At 43.0% G+C, this 18,549-nt stretch overlaps 1 protein-coding gene across 1 annotated transcript in view; it reads right to left on the reverse strand.

The window, feature by feature from the left end:
- LOC128348248 (protein SSUH2 homolog) overlaps positions 1-18,549 on the reverse strand; it is a 37,560-nt gene that overhangs the window by 5,260 nt on the left and 13,751 nt on the right. Inside the window, exons 6-11 of the mRNA XM_053304008.1 lie at positions 14,978-15,102; positions 12,334-12,396; positions 8,734-8,822; positions 7,105-7,197; positions 5,883-5,988; positions 1,391-1,504 (exon numbers count right to left, since the gene is read on the reverse strand). Coding sequence (XP_053159983.1) covers positions 1,391-1,504; positions 5,883-5,988; positions 7,105-7,197; positions 8,734-8,822; positions 12,334-12,396; positions 14,978-15,102 — 590 coding nt within the window. The remainder of the gene's footprint in view (positions 1-1,390; positions 1,505-5,882; positions 5,989-7,104; positions 7,198-8,733; positions 8,823-12,333; positions 12,397-14,977; positions 15,103-18,549) is intronic.

Consider the following 18,549-nt stretch of genomic DNA (forward strand, 5'->3'; position numbering starts at 1 on the left):
AACAAGATAAAATAATCGACATAGCAATACCAAGTGATAGCAGAATAGAAGAAAAAGAAATAGAAAAAATAAAATACAAAGATCTACAAATTGAAATTGAAAGGCTGTGGCAGAAGACCACCAAAATAATAAATAATTAATAATTAATAAAATAATAAAAATAATCCCAGTAGTAATTGGTGTCCTAGGTGCAATTCCAAAACACCTTGAAGAGCACCTCAACACCATAGGGGCCACAGAAATCACCATCAGCCAATTACAAAAAGCAACTTTACTGGGAACAGCCGATATTCTGCAACGATATCTCTCATAATAACAGCAACAACACTGATATAATAAAATTCAGCCATCCCAGGTCCTTGGGAAGGACTCGATGTCTGGATAAAATAAACCAGTCAATAACACCTGTCTGACTGTGTAAACAACAACAACAACAACAACAACAACAGACAAGTTGATGAAAAACAATTGGAGAAAGGACCTTCAGATTGAAATTGAGCAGCACTGGAAAAAGAAAACAGTAGTGGTGCCAATAGTTGCTGGTGCCCTTGGTGCAGTACCAAAAGAATTTGAACACCATCTCAACATCTTGGGCATCAATAAAATTACAACACATCAACTACAGAAGGCCACACAACTCAGGATAGCACGAATATCTTTAATTTTTCTTTAGTTATCCTAGACCCTTGGAAAGAGCCCGATAATTAAAGTATCAAATCCAGTCAATAACATCTGGTAGACTGTGTGTAAATAATGAATGAATAAATAAAATATAACAACAACAACATAATCTCCCATTCAAATGCAAACCAGGGTGGACCCTGCTTAGCAAAGGGAACAACATATGTTTGCTACCACAAGACCAGCTCTCCTCCATGTGGAATCCATGTAGGAACCACCATGGTGTAGTGGTTAGAGTGCTGGACTAGGACTGGGGAGACCCGAGTTCAAATCCCCATTCAGCCATGATTCTTGCTGGGTTACTCTGGGACAGTCATTTCTTCTTCACAGGGTTGTTGTGAGGAGAAACCTAAGTATGTAGCACACTGCTCTGTGCTCCTTGGAAGATGAGCGGGATATAAAAAATGTTTTTAAAAAATCTTGGATAATATGAGGGGACTGTACCATATAAAGCTTGAATATTTGCATTAGCCTTAGCATTAACTTGTCTGCAAGACAGATGAAGCAGGGATATGCAGTGTTCTTGCTTAGAAAATAAAATCTAATTTGCAAGCTGATTATATTTTGAAAGACCACTTAATTTTTTCCACCACTTATACAAACTAATTGCAAAAAGTTAGCCTTGATTAGTCCCAAGAATAGTTTTACATGGAATGCTTGCAAACCAATTCTTTATTTTAAATATCCGTTTGTTCCCCTTTACACCCACCTGTCTCAAGATACGATGTAAACCTCCTGGTACAAACTTCATTTTGTGCTGTGCTATGCATGCTCGTGAACTAGCATTAATTGATGGCTCCGGGAAATCAGTGATGGGATATACCTGGAGGAGGAGGAGGATAAAGATATTGTTATACTCTTTTGCAATATATGTTTAAAAACCTAAGAACAACCAAGACATGATGCCATTATTTAAATAAATTGGCGATGCTATGCTCATATCGAGGCAATACTCACAATCGCCAAAAAGTGGGCCAAGGGAGCCCAGCCTGCTTTTTGGCGATCGTGTGCTGCAACGGGAGTTGCGCGGCTCCCGGCAACATACCTCGCTAATTCCCCCTTCCCTCCGCTGAGGTTAATGGAGTGAGCGCTCTGTTAACCTTGGCGTTTTGCTTGTGTGTTGCCATTGCATGCGGCAACACATGAGTAGACCCCCAACTGGGAGGCTGCAAGCAGCCTGCCGGGTACAGGGGTCTCTCCAGGATGCCCCACACACTTCTGAGGGGCATCCTGGAACTTCCAGGGGCTGCGCAGCTCCCGATCCCTGCAGCCCGCGCTGGCTCTGTGACGGAGCCAGCCGTTGTGTGGGCGGCCGATCCAGCCGCCCAGGGCTGGCTGGCAATCGTCTGCAGGGAGAGCAGTCCAAGCCCGCTCTTCCCGCTAACCCCCGTACAGCGAGTCTCACTGATCGTGAGACTCGCCTCATTGACTTCCAAACAATTCTTTCTACCAAGACCTCTTTATCTGTGCAACAATTTAAAATTAACAGATGTTACAGGTTATAAGCAGAATAGTTTCAGTGTACAGACACTATCTTCAGCTGCTAATGCAGACTGGGCATTAACACTAATACAGCTAATACAGACTGAGTATTAGCACAATGGAAGAATACTATCACTATAGAAGAATAGCTCCACCACTCCTAATACTTGTTCAGAAGACACAATTTTAACAGATGCTGCTTCGCCTCTTATAGAGTAGGAATGAGAAAAACATGCACCTGTCTTCTACACACCTGTCTTCGACAAATGCACCTTTCTTCTACACATCTATGAAGTCCAGTCCTCTAGCATATAGCATATGACAACCAAAATCAACCTTCTTTGTATGGCATTGCAATAAAGCACTGAACACCAACATAGGAAGTTCCCATTCAAACATGCCCATAGAGAAATCCTTCTTACTTGTACTTTTGATAGAAGTTGAAATAACATTTTCTGTCTGGAGCTGATGTCTCCCTATAGTGCATTAGTTTCACCCCCTATTAAAAAAAATCCCTTCCATGATTATAATTACCTACTTTCCAAGAATCTCAAATGTTGTTGTAACTGAACAGCCCTTTGGAACAGCCCTTTGTAGATCATTCAGTGTGCTTGCAAAAGATGCAAGGTTCAATCCCTGACATCTCCAGATAGGGCTGGGAAAGATCCCTGCTTGAAAGATCCCTGGAAAGCGGCTGCCAGCTTGGGTGGACAATGCTGTGTTAGATGGACTAGCATTCTGACTCATTCACCAGATTATATTGGAAATGTGATATTGTCTGTTCAGCAGCTGCAAGGATATCTACTATATATTTTGAAGAATTTGTTTGTATAATATAAAGTCATGCTTCCTGGTGACCTACAGATACCAAATTTTACATACCCTGTCCTACCACTGAAAATAGATGAATGCACCACTTTTTACACCAGAATATGCTTGGGGAATGTTTGATTTGATTTTTTGGTATTTTAGAAGAAATTCTGAATATAATATTCATATTTTACCTGTTATTGTTCTCAACAGATTTTAACACTCCACAATTAGATCAATAATTCACAAACATCATCATGCCCAAGAGAAGCAGAAGCTATTTCTCATATTTAAATTTACTATGATTCAAATTTACCATATATGGTCATTATTCAATAAAATTCATGAAGATTGAAGTTGAAATCCTACAAATGTAACACTGTTCTTTTACTTCTCTTTTGCAAGCACATTAATAACAAACTCTATTGCATATATTTAATGTCTTAAACTTTCCTATCAGTATGATATAAGCAAAATGACTTTTCCCAGTCAATGAGGGGCCCCATCTACTAGTTGTATTGTTGTGGGTAAGCCGAGGGGGCTCCCCTTCCCACCCTTGTTCGGGTCTCCTGGTTAGGTAACTTGCCAGTAGGGATGTGCAAAAAATTTCGGGCACAGAACGATCTGTGCCTGAAATGAACAATTTTGGGTGATTCGGGGCCGAACCGAATCATCCCCGATGTCCCCCGATATTTTTCGGGCACGAGCCGAATCACCCGAATTTCGGACCCAAAAAATTTGGGTGATTCGGTTCATGGTTGATTTTTGGAGATTTTTTAAAGTTTTAGTGACTTTGGGGCGGTTCAGGGGCATAGCATGGGATCTGGGCAAAAGGAGTGGGGTGGGGTGGTAGTGCCTAATGGGTGCAGGCTACCACCCTAATTTCAGGGGGGTTGGGCAAAGGGCTGATTTTTGGTAAATTTCTGAAATTTTCATGTCTTTGGGGCAGATTGGGGCATATTGGGGCAGAAAGTGGGGCCTGGGGCAGAATAGTGGGGTGGGGTGGTAGTGCCTAATGGGTGGAGGCTACCACCCCAATTTCAGGGGGTTTGGACAAAGGGGTGATTTTTTTGAGAATTTTTGAAGTTTTAGTGACTTTGGGGCAGTTTGGGGGCAGAAAGTGGATCTGCCCCAAAAGAGTGGGGTGGGGTGGTAGTGCCTAATGGGTGGAGGCTACCACCCCAACTTCTGAGGTGTGAATTCACATTCTATCATAGCAAATGAGATTTTTTTCAATTAAACAACTCTCATGTCCCCACTTTCACTTTTTCACACTTTCCTTTACTATGAATAATATGAGGAAGTAATCAATTTAGCACACTTCACCTTATGAAGACAAACCTCATAAAAATAAATTCACCAAAATTCACCCCTCTGCCCAATCACTCTTAAATTGGTGATGGGTGGTAGCCTCCACCCATTAGGCACTATCTACCAGCCCACCCCACTCCTTTGGGGCAGATCCACTTTCTGCCCCCTATCTGCCCCAAAGACACCCAAACTTCAAATATTCCCAAAAAATCAGCCCTCTGCCCAATCCCCCTGAAATTGGGGTGGTAGCCTCCACCCATTAGGCACTACCACCCCACCCCACTCTTTTGGGGCAGATCCACTTTCTGCCCCCAAACTGCCCCAAAGTCACTAAAACTTCAAAAATTCTCAAAAAATCACCCCTTTGTCCAAACCCCCTGAAATTGGGGTGGTAGCCTCCACCCATTAGGCACTACCACCCCACCCCACTATTCTGCCCCAGGCCCCACTTTCTGCCCCAATCTGACCCAATCTGACCCAAAGACATGAAAATTTCAGAAATTTACCAAAAATCAGCCCTTTGCCCAATCCCCCTGAAATTGGGGTGGTAGCCTGCACCCATTAGGCACTACCACCCCACCCCACTCCTTTTGCCCAGATCCCATGCTATGCCCCCGAACTGCCCCAAAGTCACTAAAACTTCAAAAATTCACCAAAAATCAGGACTTTGCCCAATCCCCCTGAAATTGGGGTGTTCGACTCTGCCCATTGGGCACTACCACCCCACCCAAAAGTTTTGCCCCTGGGCCCCTTTTTACCCCCCCGAATCAATTCAGATTCAGATTCGGATTAAATCCGAATCCGAAACGAATCAAGGGTAATTCGGGTGACCCAGATTCGGGCACAAAACAGAACAGGGGTGATTCGGTTCGGGTCCAAGCTGAATCACCCAAAAACCCGAATTGCACACCCCTACTTGCCAGACACCAGTATCAGAGTTTCAAATCAAACTTTATTGTCATAGCACAGAGCTCGAAAGGTTGGCGGCCGCGCCGAGAATTTAGGGCAACCTCCTTATATAGTATGCTGTATACAACTTATTTTTGCACCTGCGCACTTTAGCTCAACTGATTCCTATGTCCATGTATGGTTAAACACTTGGTCCTACAAGCCTTGATTTGCTGAGATAGCTCTTATTGTACCTTTCCTATACACGTGTCTTATTCCTGCCCCACTAAGAAAGGGCTGGCCTGTTTCTAGCAATTTCTAAGTTACTGCATTTTGGCATATCAGCATCTTTAGCTAAAGCTAGGTTTTGTACCTGCATAGCAAAACAGTCACCTCTTGGAACATTTTTGCGGTCGAGCCATATCCTGTCTCAGAGAGACAGGCAGCAACAAACCGCATCCTGTTACAAAGAGACTAATGTATGCTTAATATCACATTGACTTACGCTAGAGCAGGAAAATATTTTTGCTTGAGCATGTTTTGAAAAGCTATCACAAATCCCATCAGCACAGGAGGCTATCACATATCCCATCACCTTCCAACACTATATAAAAGACAGCATACAATATACATTTATACCTCCACTGAACTTTACCCACATATGAACACACATGCAAATCCCCCATGCTATTTGGGTAGAAATGTGTTACCATAGGTTGTTCATCATGATGTATTTTTCTTCCAGTCACTTCCTGAAAATGGTGAGTTGGAAAATCAGAATTCTTGCCTGCTACATGTTCGGCAACATTGTTCTTCCTGTTAAGAAAATTGAAATTATTAAAAGCTTTTTAGAAGACACATTTGAGGATGAAACAGACTGAATGAATTTTGACAGAGTTGATCTCACACCAGCCATCAGAAAGCACTATAAAGATATAAAGCCTGCTGTTCTATGCACACTTCCCAGGGATTAAGCCCCACTGAACACAGTGGAACTTACTTCTGAATAAATATGTATAGGACTGTGCTGCACAACTACAGTACTGGGCATATTTACTTGGGGCATAAGCTCCATTGAGCTTAATGGAACTTATTGAATAAACATGTTTAAACACAATGCTAAGTGTGTTTAGTAAGAAGTAAGGCCCATTGTATCCAATGACACTTACCCCAGGATTGTGGCCTTAGGTCTGTACAAAAAAATAAAAGCTCAGACTGCATCCTAATTCTCCTGTCCTCCTTACTTCCTTGATGTGTTTTGTTCATATTCCAAATCAGAATATTGGAGGAATTTTGTCCTCAAATTAGATTAGCCAGTGGCTCAGATTAGCCAGTGCGGTGAGCAGGGAGAGAGTGAGAGAAAGGGGTAATTTGCATGCCCTGTAGTATGTGGCTAATCTGCAGTCTACATTTCTCATGGGGGGTCTAGTTGAAATTAATAGGACAAGTTGCTCATGACTGATTTGCCCTATTAATTTCAGTTGGACTACTATTGAATATCTTAGCTGGGCTGACAACCTGTGACTTAGTTTCTTGAGTCATTTGGAGTGTTTTGCTCTTCTAGCATAATGAGAAAAGCATAGAATGGGGCTTACAAGTAATCAAGCCACTAGAACTGGCTTGTCAAAAACTTAGACAAAAGAATCCCGCTTGGAAAGGTCATGACAGAGTCTCCATTGATTGACTAACTTTGGTATTCCAAGAACAACTTGCAGCAAAATCCTGTACATCTTTCTTGGAAGGAAATCCTTCTGTCTTCGATGGCACTTACTTCCTGTTAAGTGTGCACAGAAGTGCAGCCCCAATAGATCACTGAAGATGCACCAGTTAAGATTCAATAGTAGGCCAAGATATCATTGAAGATGGTTTACAAGCTGTACCAAACACACACCTTTGTCATTAAAACCTCCTTCTTCTGGTTTTTCAACTTACCAAGTGATAGTAAGTTCTGTATGAAAGAGCAAGAGGCCACTCTCATTGCAACGGACACACTTCAGCCACCCACTGCTATGACATTTCAAGCAACTGTGGATGAAGGGGGAGATGCCCAAATTTAGAAACATAGAGATAAACACAAAATGTTTGAACCAATATGGTTTGGCTTTGCATACCATTAGATTCCCCCAGCTTCTAAAAAAACAATTATGTAGAATAATTCTAATAATACAATTGGTTAATGTAATTGTGTAAGATATTTCATACTATTTCTCAGCATCACTCCCCCTCCCAATCTTAAAAACTCAGAAGTTTTTTCTGAGGTGTGAATTCTCATTCTGTCATAGCAAATGAGATTTTTTCAATTAAACAACTCTCATGACCCCACTTTCACTTTTTCACACTCTCAATTACTATGAATATGAGGAAGTAATCAATTTAGCACACTTCACCTTATGAAGACAAACCTCAGAAATTCACCAAAATTCACCCCTCTGCCCAATCACTCTGAAATTGGGGACGGGTGGTAGCCTCCACCCATTAGGCACTATCTACCAGCCCACCCCACTCCTTTGGGGCAGATCCACTTTCTGCCCCAAGACACCAAAACTTCAAATATTCCCAAAAAATCAGCCCTTTGTCCAATCCCCCTGAAATTGGGGTGGTAGCCTCCACCCATTTGACACTACCACCCCACCCCACTATTCTGCCCCAGGCCCCACTTTCTGCCCCAATCTGCCCCAAAGACATTAAAACTTCAGAAATTTCCCAAAAATCAGCTCTTTGCCCAATCCCCCTGAAATTGGGGTGGTAGCCTGCACCCATTAGGCACTACCACCCCACCCCACCCCCTTTGCCCAGATCCCATGCTATGCCCCCGAACTGCCCCAAAGTCACTAAAACTTCAAAAATTCCCCAAAAATCAGCTCTTTGCCCAATTCCCCTGAAATTGGGGTGGTAGACTCCACCCATTGGGCACTACCACCCCACCCCAAAATTTTGCCTCTGGGCCCCCTTCCCCCCCCTAATCGATTCAGAATCAGATTCAGATTAAATCCAAATCCAAACCGAATCAAGGGTGATTCGGGTGGCCCATATTCGGGCACAAAACAGAACAGGGGTGATTCGGTTCAGGTCCCGAACCGAATAACCGAATACCCGAATTGCACACCCCTAGTACTAATGTGCTACCCAGATGTCTTAATAAATAATGATATTGTTCATAATTCCCCTTGTTGAAAGACCCAAGTGTTGGGATTTTTCCATAGACATTGTCTCAGTTATTTGTATGGGGCATGCTTCTTTAATTTGAATGTATCTCTGTACTGGCTTGGAGGTGGAGTCACAGCATTTATTTGCCTGCTCATTTGTTGATTTGAATTCAAACTGAGAGGTTCTCCTTCTTTCTGCATAAGAGACTGTTAGCCTGTTAATTGTAAGTAATAAATATCAAACTCTTGTTTCTCAGTTAAAGTTGGCTTCGTGTTCAATTACTTATAAGGGATAAATAATTTCTCTGCAACACCCGAAGGATGTAACAGTTCAGTAAGTTCCTGCCTTGCAAACCATTACAGGGGCAGAAATAAGGCATCATTTGGTAACATAGATTACTACATATTCACATACCTCTTATCTCCTGTACCTGCGCAGAATGAGCAGACGTGGGAATCTTCCTGCCAAGTGCTCCCAGTCCCATTACATGAGGAACACTTTTTCTACATTTGAAGAAAAGAAGGGGAATCTGAACAAATCTGGTCCCAGGCTGTTAAGTAAAGTTTACTATATTGATTAACACTATAATAGGTCATGCAGTTAGGCTTTCTAATTGCTTGAATACCTAAACTGGAAGGTCCAGTTCCCAAATAATTTAGATGAGGTCTTTTGTTGTTAGCAAGACCATTGAAATCTACTTCCTGCCTTTGTTCTTATGCTGTGGGAGATGATTTGTGGCAATGACACTTCAGATTATTGCTAAAGACAAATATTTGTTATATACTTCCTAAACTCCTGATTTAATTGTTCACTTAACCTTCCCCGGATGTCAGGAAAATGCAAACATCGTTGTTATGGGGTAACTCTGTACCCTATATTTGCCAGCCTTGGCAACTATGGCAGAATGTTTATTGTTGAAGGAGCATCCATTATACTTTGCTCTCCTCCTCCTCCTGTTCTCTTGCTTGATCTTCATGCTTACTTGCTCTTCTGACCTTGCTGGTAGGAAAGGGGCAATGGAGCCCATATTTATTAGGAGTGTGCATGAAACTGGCTGGCCTGGTTCAGTTTTAGTCCAAATCAAACTGCGCTGGGCCAGTTTGGTTTTGCCCCCCTCAAACCACCCTGGCTTGGTTTGACTCATGGAGATTTGTGAATTTTTTTAAAAAAAAATTGTACTTACCCGCTCCAGGGGACTTTGGCAAGGCCGCGCAAGGGTGCCTGAAGGTTCTCCCTCCCCCTGCTGGCCTCTGTTATGCCTTAAATCACCAGGTTTGGGTGGTCTTTGGTCCTTTTCATGCCTTTCCCCCATCATGACGGGTATTTCAGAGGCTGCCATGCATGCAAAATGGACCCCTGTGTGGCCTGGATCATGACCTGGCCATGCAGGGGCCCATTGCGCATGCATGGCAGCCTCCAAAACATCCACCTTGATGAGGGAAAGGCCCGAAAAGGACCAAAGACCACCCAAACCTGAGCCATGAAGCTCACTGGGTGACTCTGGGCCAGTCATGTGCCTCTCAGTCTAACCTACATCACAGGGTTGTCGTGAGGATAAAACATAACCATGTACACCGCTCCAGACTCCTTGTAGAAAGAGAGGGATGTAAACGTTAACATCAATAAATAAAATATGTCAACCAAACAAAACTTGCAAAGGCAAACCAAGAACTAGAAGAATATTTTTCACTACGATAGTGGGTGTTTTGAAAATTAAATATTTCAGAGGTATGACTGTACCCCAATGGGGCATGCTTGTACCCCAGCATTTTTTTTAATCATGGTGGCAAAACCGTTTATGATAATGACCTGCTCTTTGTAGGTTTTGTTTACAAGGATGTCACTGAGAATGTCCTAAATGGACAAAAATTTAGAATTAAGAACCAACAATTAATGTTTTGTGCCTCTAAGGTTACAGAAATACCCCATGGCAGATGGTGAGGGTTAATCTAGAGAGAAGAACATTAATGAAAGAGTTAACCAATCTTATCCAAATCTACTTCTCCATGAACATCAACATCATCAGAAGGAGGCATAACCTCCCTAAATGCCTGCCTGGAGGCTGGGATGGGCTGGAGGAGAGATAACAAGCTGAGACTGAATCTAGAGAAGATTGAGGTAATTATTTTGATCTGCCAGTTCTGGATGGGGTCACACCTCCACAGAAGGAACAGGCACACAGTCTGGGAGTGCTTCTGCACACAAACCTCTCTCTGGTGTCCCAGGTTGAGGCAGTGGCCAGAGGTGCCTTTTATCAGCTTCATCTGATATGCCACCTGCTTCTGTTTCTTGAGATACATGCCCTCAGAACAGTAGCACATCTGCTGGTCCAGACTTGACTACTGCAATGTGCTCTATGTGGGAATGCCTTTGAACATAGTTTGGAAACGGCAGTTGGTCCAGAATGCGGCTGCCAGGGTGGTTTCTGGGTCATCTCAGAGAGACCCTATCACTCCTATCTTAAAAGATCTACACTGGTTGCCAATAAGTTTCTGGCCAAAATACAAGGTTGTGGTTATAACCTATAAAGCTCTCAACAGCTTGGGCCCTGGTATTTTAAGAGAACGAGGCTATTCCCACAATCACTGGAAAGTGGGCTAAGTGAGCTTAGCCCGCTTTCCAGGGATCGTGGGAACCACCAGGCTTGCAGGCGAGCCCGGGGCTCCTCGCCTAATTCCCCCTCCCCTTGGAGGTTAATAGAGCGAGTGCTCCGTTAACCTCATTTTTTTGCTCGCGTGCTGCCGCAGTGCATGGCAACACACAAGTAGACCCCCGACCAGGAGGCTGCAAGCAGCCTCCCAGGCTTGGGGCTTTCTCCAGGATGCCCCGCACGCTCACATGGGAAATCTGGGAAATTCTGGGGGCTGTGCGGCCTCCAATCCTCACAGCCCTCGCCAGCTCCATGACGGAGCTGGCAGCCGTGTGGGCGGCCAGTCTGGCTACCCAGAGCTGCCTTTTGATCATCTGCGGGGAGAGCAGGCTAAGACCCAGAAGACCAATCATGAGAAGAGCTTCAACATCTTCTTCTCTATGAACCACACTGCCCATTGAGATGATCAGGAGAGGTTCATCTGCAGTTGTCACCGGCTCGTGTGGTGGCCGCTCAGGGACGGGCCTTCTCCATTGTTGCCCGAAGGCTTTGGAACATGCTTCCTGCTGAAAAAAGAACCTCCCCATCTCTTACAACTTTAAAAAAGACAGCCACCCAGGCTTTTAATTAGATACTATTTTAGTAGTTTGATCGTTTTTAATAGTTTTAACATTGTTTTAAATTTGTTTTAACCTTCTTATTTGTTGTTTTTACTGTATTATTGTAAACCGCCTACAGACTTGCATTTTAGGTGGTATATAAATATGTTAAATGATTGAATGAATGAATAAAGAATTTATTTTTATTTTACATTTTATATCCTGTTCTTCTTCAAAGGAGCCAAGAGCAGTGTACTACATACTTAACTTTCTCCTGACAACAACCCTGTGAAGTAGGTTAGGCTGAGAGAAAAGTGACTGGCCCAGAGTCACCCAGCAAGTATCATGGCTGAATGAGGATTTGAACTCAGGTGTTCCCGGTCCTCGTCCAGCATTCTAAGCACTACACCACACTGACAATACATTTAGGTTTGTTAACTAGATGTTTTGCTATTTTTAAACAGTCTGTGGAGTAAAATAAGTTTTTTTAAAATTTGATATAACTTCATCACTAGCACTTATATGTAACTTCTGTTAAAAAAAAAGTTTGCCTAGCATATAATACATTATGTATAATATTTTATAATCATTTTCTTAAAGATATTAAATATCAAGCTCCATGAGTCCTGAGTACATATATCTTCCCATTTGCCCTTTGAAAAATGCACATTCAGTTTTATTTCTTATGCTCTGAGAATGAGAACACATTTTGTCAAAGAGTTGCTTTTATCAACATTTTATGCACCCATTTTATGCATGAAATTATGCAGAGAGGGAAACACAGACAGCTGAAAGGAATTCTATAATGTTGCCATCATTAAATACCTTGCCAGTTCCATTGCAAGATTGGCACTTAATTCCTCTCTGTCCTTTGCAGTCTGGACAGTTCTGAAATCAAAAGCAAAGAATAAACTATTTGGAAATGATTTGGAAAACATCCAAGCTACAGAACCAATAACAAAGTCAGAATGGTGAGAGTTTTTCAGATACACAGCTAAGGTCATTCACACAATTAGCCCTACCTGGACTTGCACAGCCCTACCCAGGTAGGGCTGGTCATGTGGAGTGCCAGGATTGGTCCCGATCCTGGTGCTCTGCACTGGGGAAGACCGGGTTTTGTACCCTGTCTAATATTGAGATAGAAGGGCATGAGTGTGCCCTTCTACCCCACTCCCCTGTCATATGCCCTTCTACCCCACACCGGTTAGGGTTAATACCCTAGGGTTAATGCCATAGAGCTAGGCGGCAAGAGCACAGAGCAGTAGGGAAATCCCCCAATGTACCATGCTCCTTCCACAGTGCATTCTGGGAAATGGGAAATCATAGCCTGCTTTCTCCCCCACCCCCTTGCCACTCATGAATCACTCATGTGCCAGTTGTGTGGATGCATGGCAGGAGTGATACCAGAGTGGTAAGGATTGTGTGGGACAAGGTTAGATGTGTTAGATGCATAATTACATTCCAAAATAACAAAAAGAGACCTATGAGCAGGACAGCAGATTTCTGCCAACGTTTCCTGAAAATCTACACAGATGCTGCATTGTTGACTTAACATTTATTCTCCTTCCTTTGTATTCTTCCCCCAGTGAGCAATGTTAAATTAGAATCAACACACAATTTTCCTTTTTCATGATAAAGTTCCAAAACCTACAGTCAACTTCACTCCTGTTTAACTCAACAATTTGCATTTTAGTAGGATATCCTTTTGGTTGCGCCTACTCAACTTCGGCCCTCCTGCAGATGTTGGCCTACTAGGAATGTGCAAACAGGTTCTCTGCCAAACGTGTTCAACGTTGAACCAGTTCAGTTTGACCATTTGGGGTCACGGAGGGAGCCCCCTCCCCCTGCTGGCCTCCCTTGATGCTCATATCAGCCAGCCGGCTCTTCAACCCATTTCTGCCTTCCCCCTCCAGTGCAGTGGCCATTTTGGAGGCCACTGCACCTGCACAATTGGCCTCTGTGTGACCAAGCCACACAGAGGTCAATTGCACAGGCACGGTGGCCTCCAAAATGGCTGCCGCGCCAGAGGGGGCAGGCCCAATTGGGCTGAAGAGCCAGCCGGCCAGCATGGGCATCAAGGGAGGCCGGCGGGGGGTGGGAGGGGGAACCTCTGCAGACCCCCTTGCCACCTCCAACAACTCCCCCAGAAGGGGTAAGTAAAAAAAATGTTCACGATCTGCCCCAGACAGGACCAGGGGTGGCTTCGAGGGGGTTCTGGACTCAAACCGGTCCAGACTCAAACCGGACCAGTCCAGACTCAAACTGGACCAGCCAATTCCGTGCACACCCCTAAGGCCTACAAATCCCATTAACCCTGGCTATTGGCCACTATGGCTAGGGATTATGGGAGTTGTAGTCAAAACACAGCTGGGGGGCCAAAGTTGAGCAGGCTAGTCAAAGATGCACATAAATGTCAAGAAATGCTATCAAAAAAGAGCACAGGGAATAGCAAGAACAATTAGAATGATAGGACAGTGTTCCTATCGTTCAAAGGACTCAGAAGTTTCCAGTTTCCCAACATATACAGGAGCCTAATAGAAGTAAGCATAAGCCATAATGGAGGAGAGCACTTAATGCTGGTTTCAGTGGGACTCACAATTCTTAACATGTTCGCTTAGATAAGTCCTACAGAATTCAGAGGAGTGTACAATTAGGATAGGGTACTCATTCCCAAGTAAGTGTGCACAGGACTACAGCCTAAAAGTATGTATAATTAAAATCCTACTAGGAAGGATTTACCTGGGATTTTGCATTTGGGTGTAAGATCAGTTACAATAGCTTTTCTGACTGCTTTAAAAAAAACTTTCTGTGTTCTGTAAAAATAGCCTTGCTTTGTTCTACTGGGTGGATGCAAATACTTTTTTCATGGCAACCGGCCTACTTGAAATGCATACACAAGAAAATAAAGTAGAAGAAACAATCCCTTGCCAAAATCCTGCACTATTTTTTTAGCCTTTGACCTGTCTACTAAGCTATTATCTCATTGTTTCAAACAGTAAACACAATGTTCTCTGCCAAGTTCACCACCCAGCGTATGAAGCACTTAATACCATGAATGGGGGGAGATATTGAATCAAAGAATTAAAACGAATGAGTTCAAAAGGGCTACCACAGGCTACAATTTTCAGCTAAAAGGGCTACTACAATTTTGAGCCCAAATCATAATACACTTTGAATTTTGATTACAACAGCAATTAAGAAAGTGCAATCTATCTTTATGTTTTAGAATAGCCTGGTGCTCTTAAGGATAACCCCTCTTTCACTTAGACTGTGTAACTGATGATAAGAATTGTTGCTTTTCCCCAGATAGGTTGTTCAATGGTACAGTGCTACAGAGTCCAAAAACCTGTAACCGCAAAGCCAGGCATTTTTATCCTTGTAAGTGGATAAATAAATAATTAATTTCATAAATAAAATGGTTTCTGCATTCTCCTCTGTTAATATATAGCATCTGCATTTATTTTTTTACCTGTACGAAATATGTGTGGGGTACTGGGATATGCATTTCACAGTCTGTAAACAGAGGAGGTGGATCCACGACTATATCCCATGGGGCAGGAGGGAGTCCAACCGCAGAAGAGTCAACAAATCCACCTGGAACATGAAACAAGAAAACGGAAAAATGATGCACTCCTGGATAAACAGCAAATGTCTTGGATTCCATCTAGTTTGCTTCAGTTTTCTCATCGTAGGCAAATATCCTGAGTTTCTTTAATCAGAACAGCATTTTACCCCCTAGATAATCTGTGCTGGCTAAATTGTTTTCAAAGGAACTATACACACACACACACACACACACACAGAATACTGTTTCCCTACCATTTCCCACCTTTGAGCAATCCTAGTAGAGTATGTACAAATGGCTAATTATAGCGTGTTTCATGCCCATGCAACAACTTTGGCTAACTTTAGATACAAAAGTATTTAAACAATTTCTTCCATTGACTCACTGAGTTGCTAAGAAGTTGTGCAACCATTCAGGTTTTCTAGGTTGTTTGTTCTTCAGATATGATTGTTTATCTTATCTATATATTTAAACATTTAACTTCAATCCAAAATAGTATTCCAATAATAATAATAATAATTTAAAAAAATATATAGCTGCAATGCAATTTCTTTAGATGTAGGTTATGATCTCTGGCCATGCTCGAAAGCTTATAAAATAATTCACAACAGGCCCTTAGAGCATGCCGTGAAAACAGGTTCTACAGAGCCATCATTTAACAACAAAAAAGCTCCTTTTTATTATATTAGCTATATAACAATTAGCTATATATTATCATATTAGCTATATAACAACGTTTCCACTAATGGGAGTTTGCCAATGCAGGAGACGGGTAATCAGCATTTGCCTATCCTGTTGTCCTAGTTCTTTTTTAAAAGTGTGCTGAGGCTTTTGCTAATACAATCTGGAACCATTTCTTTTATCTGTTTTTAGCCCTCACTGAAAGAACAAAGTTCCCAAAGGTTTCTATGGAAAACCTATGAAGAGATCAAGGATGATCATGGAAACTAAGGATCCTGATGTTCAAGGTCTTTTCTTTTTTTAAAAAAAAAATTAATGTCCCAAAGTACCTTATTACTTAATTGTCTGCTATAGGAAACCATTTGCTTCCCTCCAAAGAGTAATAGAAGGAGGAGCAATTCTCACAATCACCAAGAGTGGGTGGGTGGGAAAGGGTCCAAAGAGCTTACCTTCCCTGCAGACGATCCAAGGCTTGGTGATGGGAGCGTGCTTTGTGCTCCCACATGAGCAGTCCTGCTCCGTGAAGCATGGAGCAGGGCAGAGAGGTCCGAGGCCAGAACTTGTTGTTCCAGCCTCTGGGCATACCACAATACAACGCACGTTATGTACATTGCATTGGGGGAATCCCCCTGTCAGACAGGTGCTCTATGTGCCCAGCCTGAGGAGACACATGAGGCACAGTAGCCGTGTTAAGGGTGAGAGTGCACTTTTAACCTTGGCTAACAGCCAGGTTGTTTAGGAGGGTTAAGCATGCAGGATGCATCTGGATATGCCAGGATCCCATCACTTCTCATGATTAGGCTGATCATGAGAAGTGATGGGATCCTGATCATGAGAAAAGCCTCCTAGTCTTTTCCTTTCCTGAAAGGAAAGATGTTGAAAAGCCTCAAGCTGAGAACCAAGTAAACTAATTTCATTGTACATAAGCTGATGGAAAACTAAATGTATATGAGGAAATAGAACTCCAGACAGTAGCTGCTGACATCTGTTACTGGAAGTAGAAATAAAGGACTCCTCCTTTCTGAACTAAAAGATGTATTTATTTATTTTATTTTATTTAAAATATTTCTATACCGCCCAAAATTTGCGTCTCTGGGTGGTTTACCATTAAAATAATTTAAACGATTAAAAACATTTAAAACCTAGTATTAAAATTATTTAAAACTATAAATCTAATTAAAAGCCTGGTTGAATAAATGTGTCTTCATTGCCTTTTTAAAAGTTGCCAGAGATGGGGAGGCTCTTATTTCAATAGGAAGCACATTCCAAAGTCCAGGTGCTGCAATGGAGAAGGCCCATTCCCAAGTAGTCACGAGATAAATTGGCAGCAGCTGCAGACAAACCTCTCCAGATGATCTTAGCAGGTGGTGGGGCTCATGGCAAAGAAGATGTTCTCTTAAATACCCAGAGCCTAAGCTGTTTATGGCTTTATAGGTAATGAGCAGCACCTTGTATTTTGCCGGGAAACATATTGGCAGCCAGTGCAATTCCTTCAAAACAGGAGTAATATGGTCTCTCCTAGATGACCCAGAGACCAACCTGGCTGCCACGTTCTGAACCAACTGCAGTTTCTTGTGTATGTACAAAGGCAGCCCCACACAGAGCACATTGCAGTAATCCAGCCTACAGGTTACCAGCAGATGTACCACTGTTTTGAGGTCGTTCATCTCAAGAAAGGGACACAGCTGGCGTATCAATCGAAGCCGATAAAAAGCACCTCTGGCCACCACCTCAACCTGGGACACCAGAGAGAGGTTCAGATCCAGAAGCACCCACAGACTGTGTACCTGTTCCTTCTGGGGGAGCGTGACCCCATCCAGAACAAGCAGATCAAAATCATCTCCTGAGTTTTGACCCTGCACGATAAGTACCTCCGTCTTATCTGGATTCAACTTCAGTTTGTTATCCCTCATCCAGCCCATTACTGCCTCCAGGCAGGCGTTTAGGGAGGTTATGCCTCTTCCTGATGATTTTGACATGGAGAAATAGATTTGGGTGTCATCAGTATATTGATAACACCCTGCACCAAATCCCCTGATGATCTCTCCCAGCGGTTTCATGTAGATGTTAAACAACATTGGAGACAAAACGGAGCCCTGAGGCCAATTGAGCCCAATGAAAGTTCAGATTTCAGAAAGTTCAGTCTCCAAGAGACACCATCTGGAATCTGCCTGTGAGGTAGGAGCAGAACCACAGCAAAGCAGTGCCTCCCACCCGCAATGCTGTCAGATGTTCCAGAAGGATAATAGTATTGAAAGCTGCTGAGAGATCCAAAAAGACCAACAGAGTCACACTCCCTCTGTCAATTCCCAATTGGAAATCATCCATCAGGCCGACCAAGGCAGTTTCCACCCCATAGCCCACCTGAAAGCCAGTTTGAAATGGGTCTAGATCATCAGTTTCCTCCAAGACTGCCTGGAGCTGGGAGGCTCACCTTGCCCAACCATGGAAGGTTGGAGACAGGCCTGTAATTATTTAACTCTGAGGGATCCAAGCAGTCAGAAGCAGTCTAATGACTGCCTCCTTAAGGCAAGGAGGCATCCTGCCCTCCCTCAGAGAAGCATTTCTAATCTCTACCAGGCCCTCTACAACAGCCTCCCTGCCAGATAGTATAAGCCATGTTGGGCAATGATCAAGAGAGCAGGTGGAAGGCTGCACCATTCCAAGCAACTTGTCCACATCCTCAAGAGTCATGAACTGAAACTGATCCAGAGTCATCACATAAGAGGAGCTGCTGGATACCTTGGCATCAGATTCTGTAACAACTGTGGAGCTTGAATCTAAGTCAGCCCGAA

The sequence above is a fragment of the Hemicordylus capensis genome, chromosome 2 (genome assembly GCF_027244095.1).
Source record: "Hemicordylus capensis ecotype Gifberg chromosome 2, rHemCap1.1.pri, whole genome shotgun sequence".
Classification (NCBI taxonomy): Eukaryota; Metazoa; Chordata; class Lepidosauria; order Squamata; family Cordylidae; genus Hemicordylus; species Hemicordylus capensis.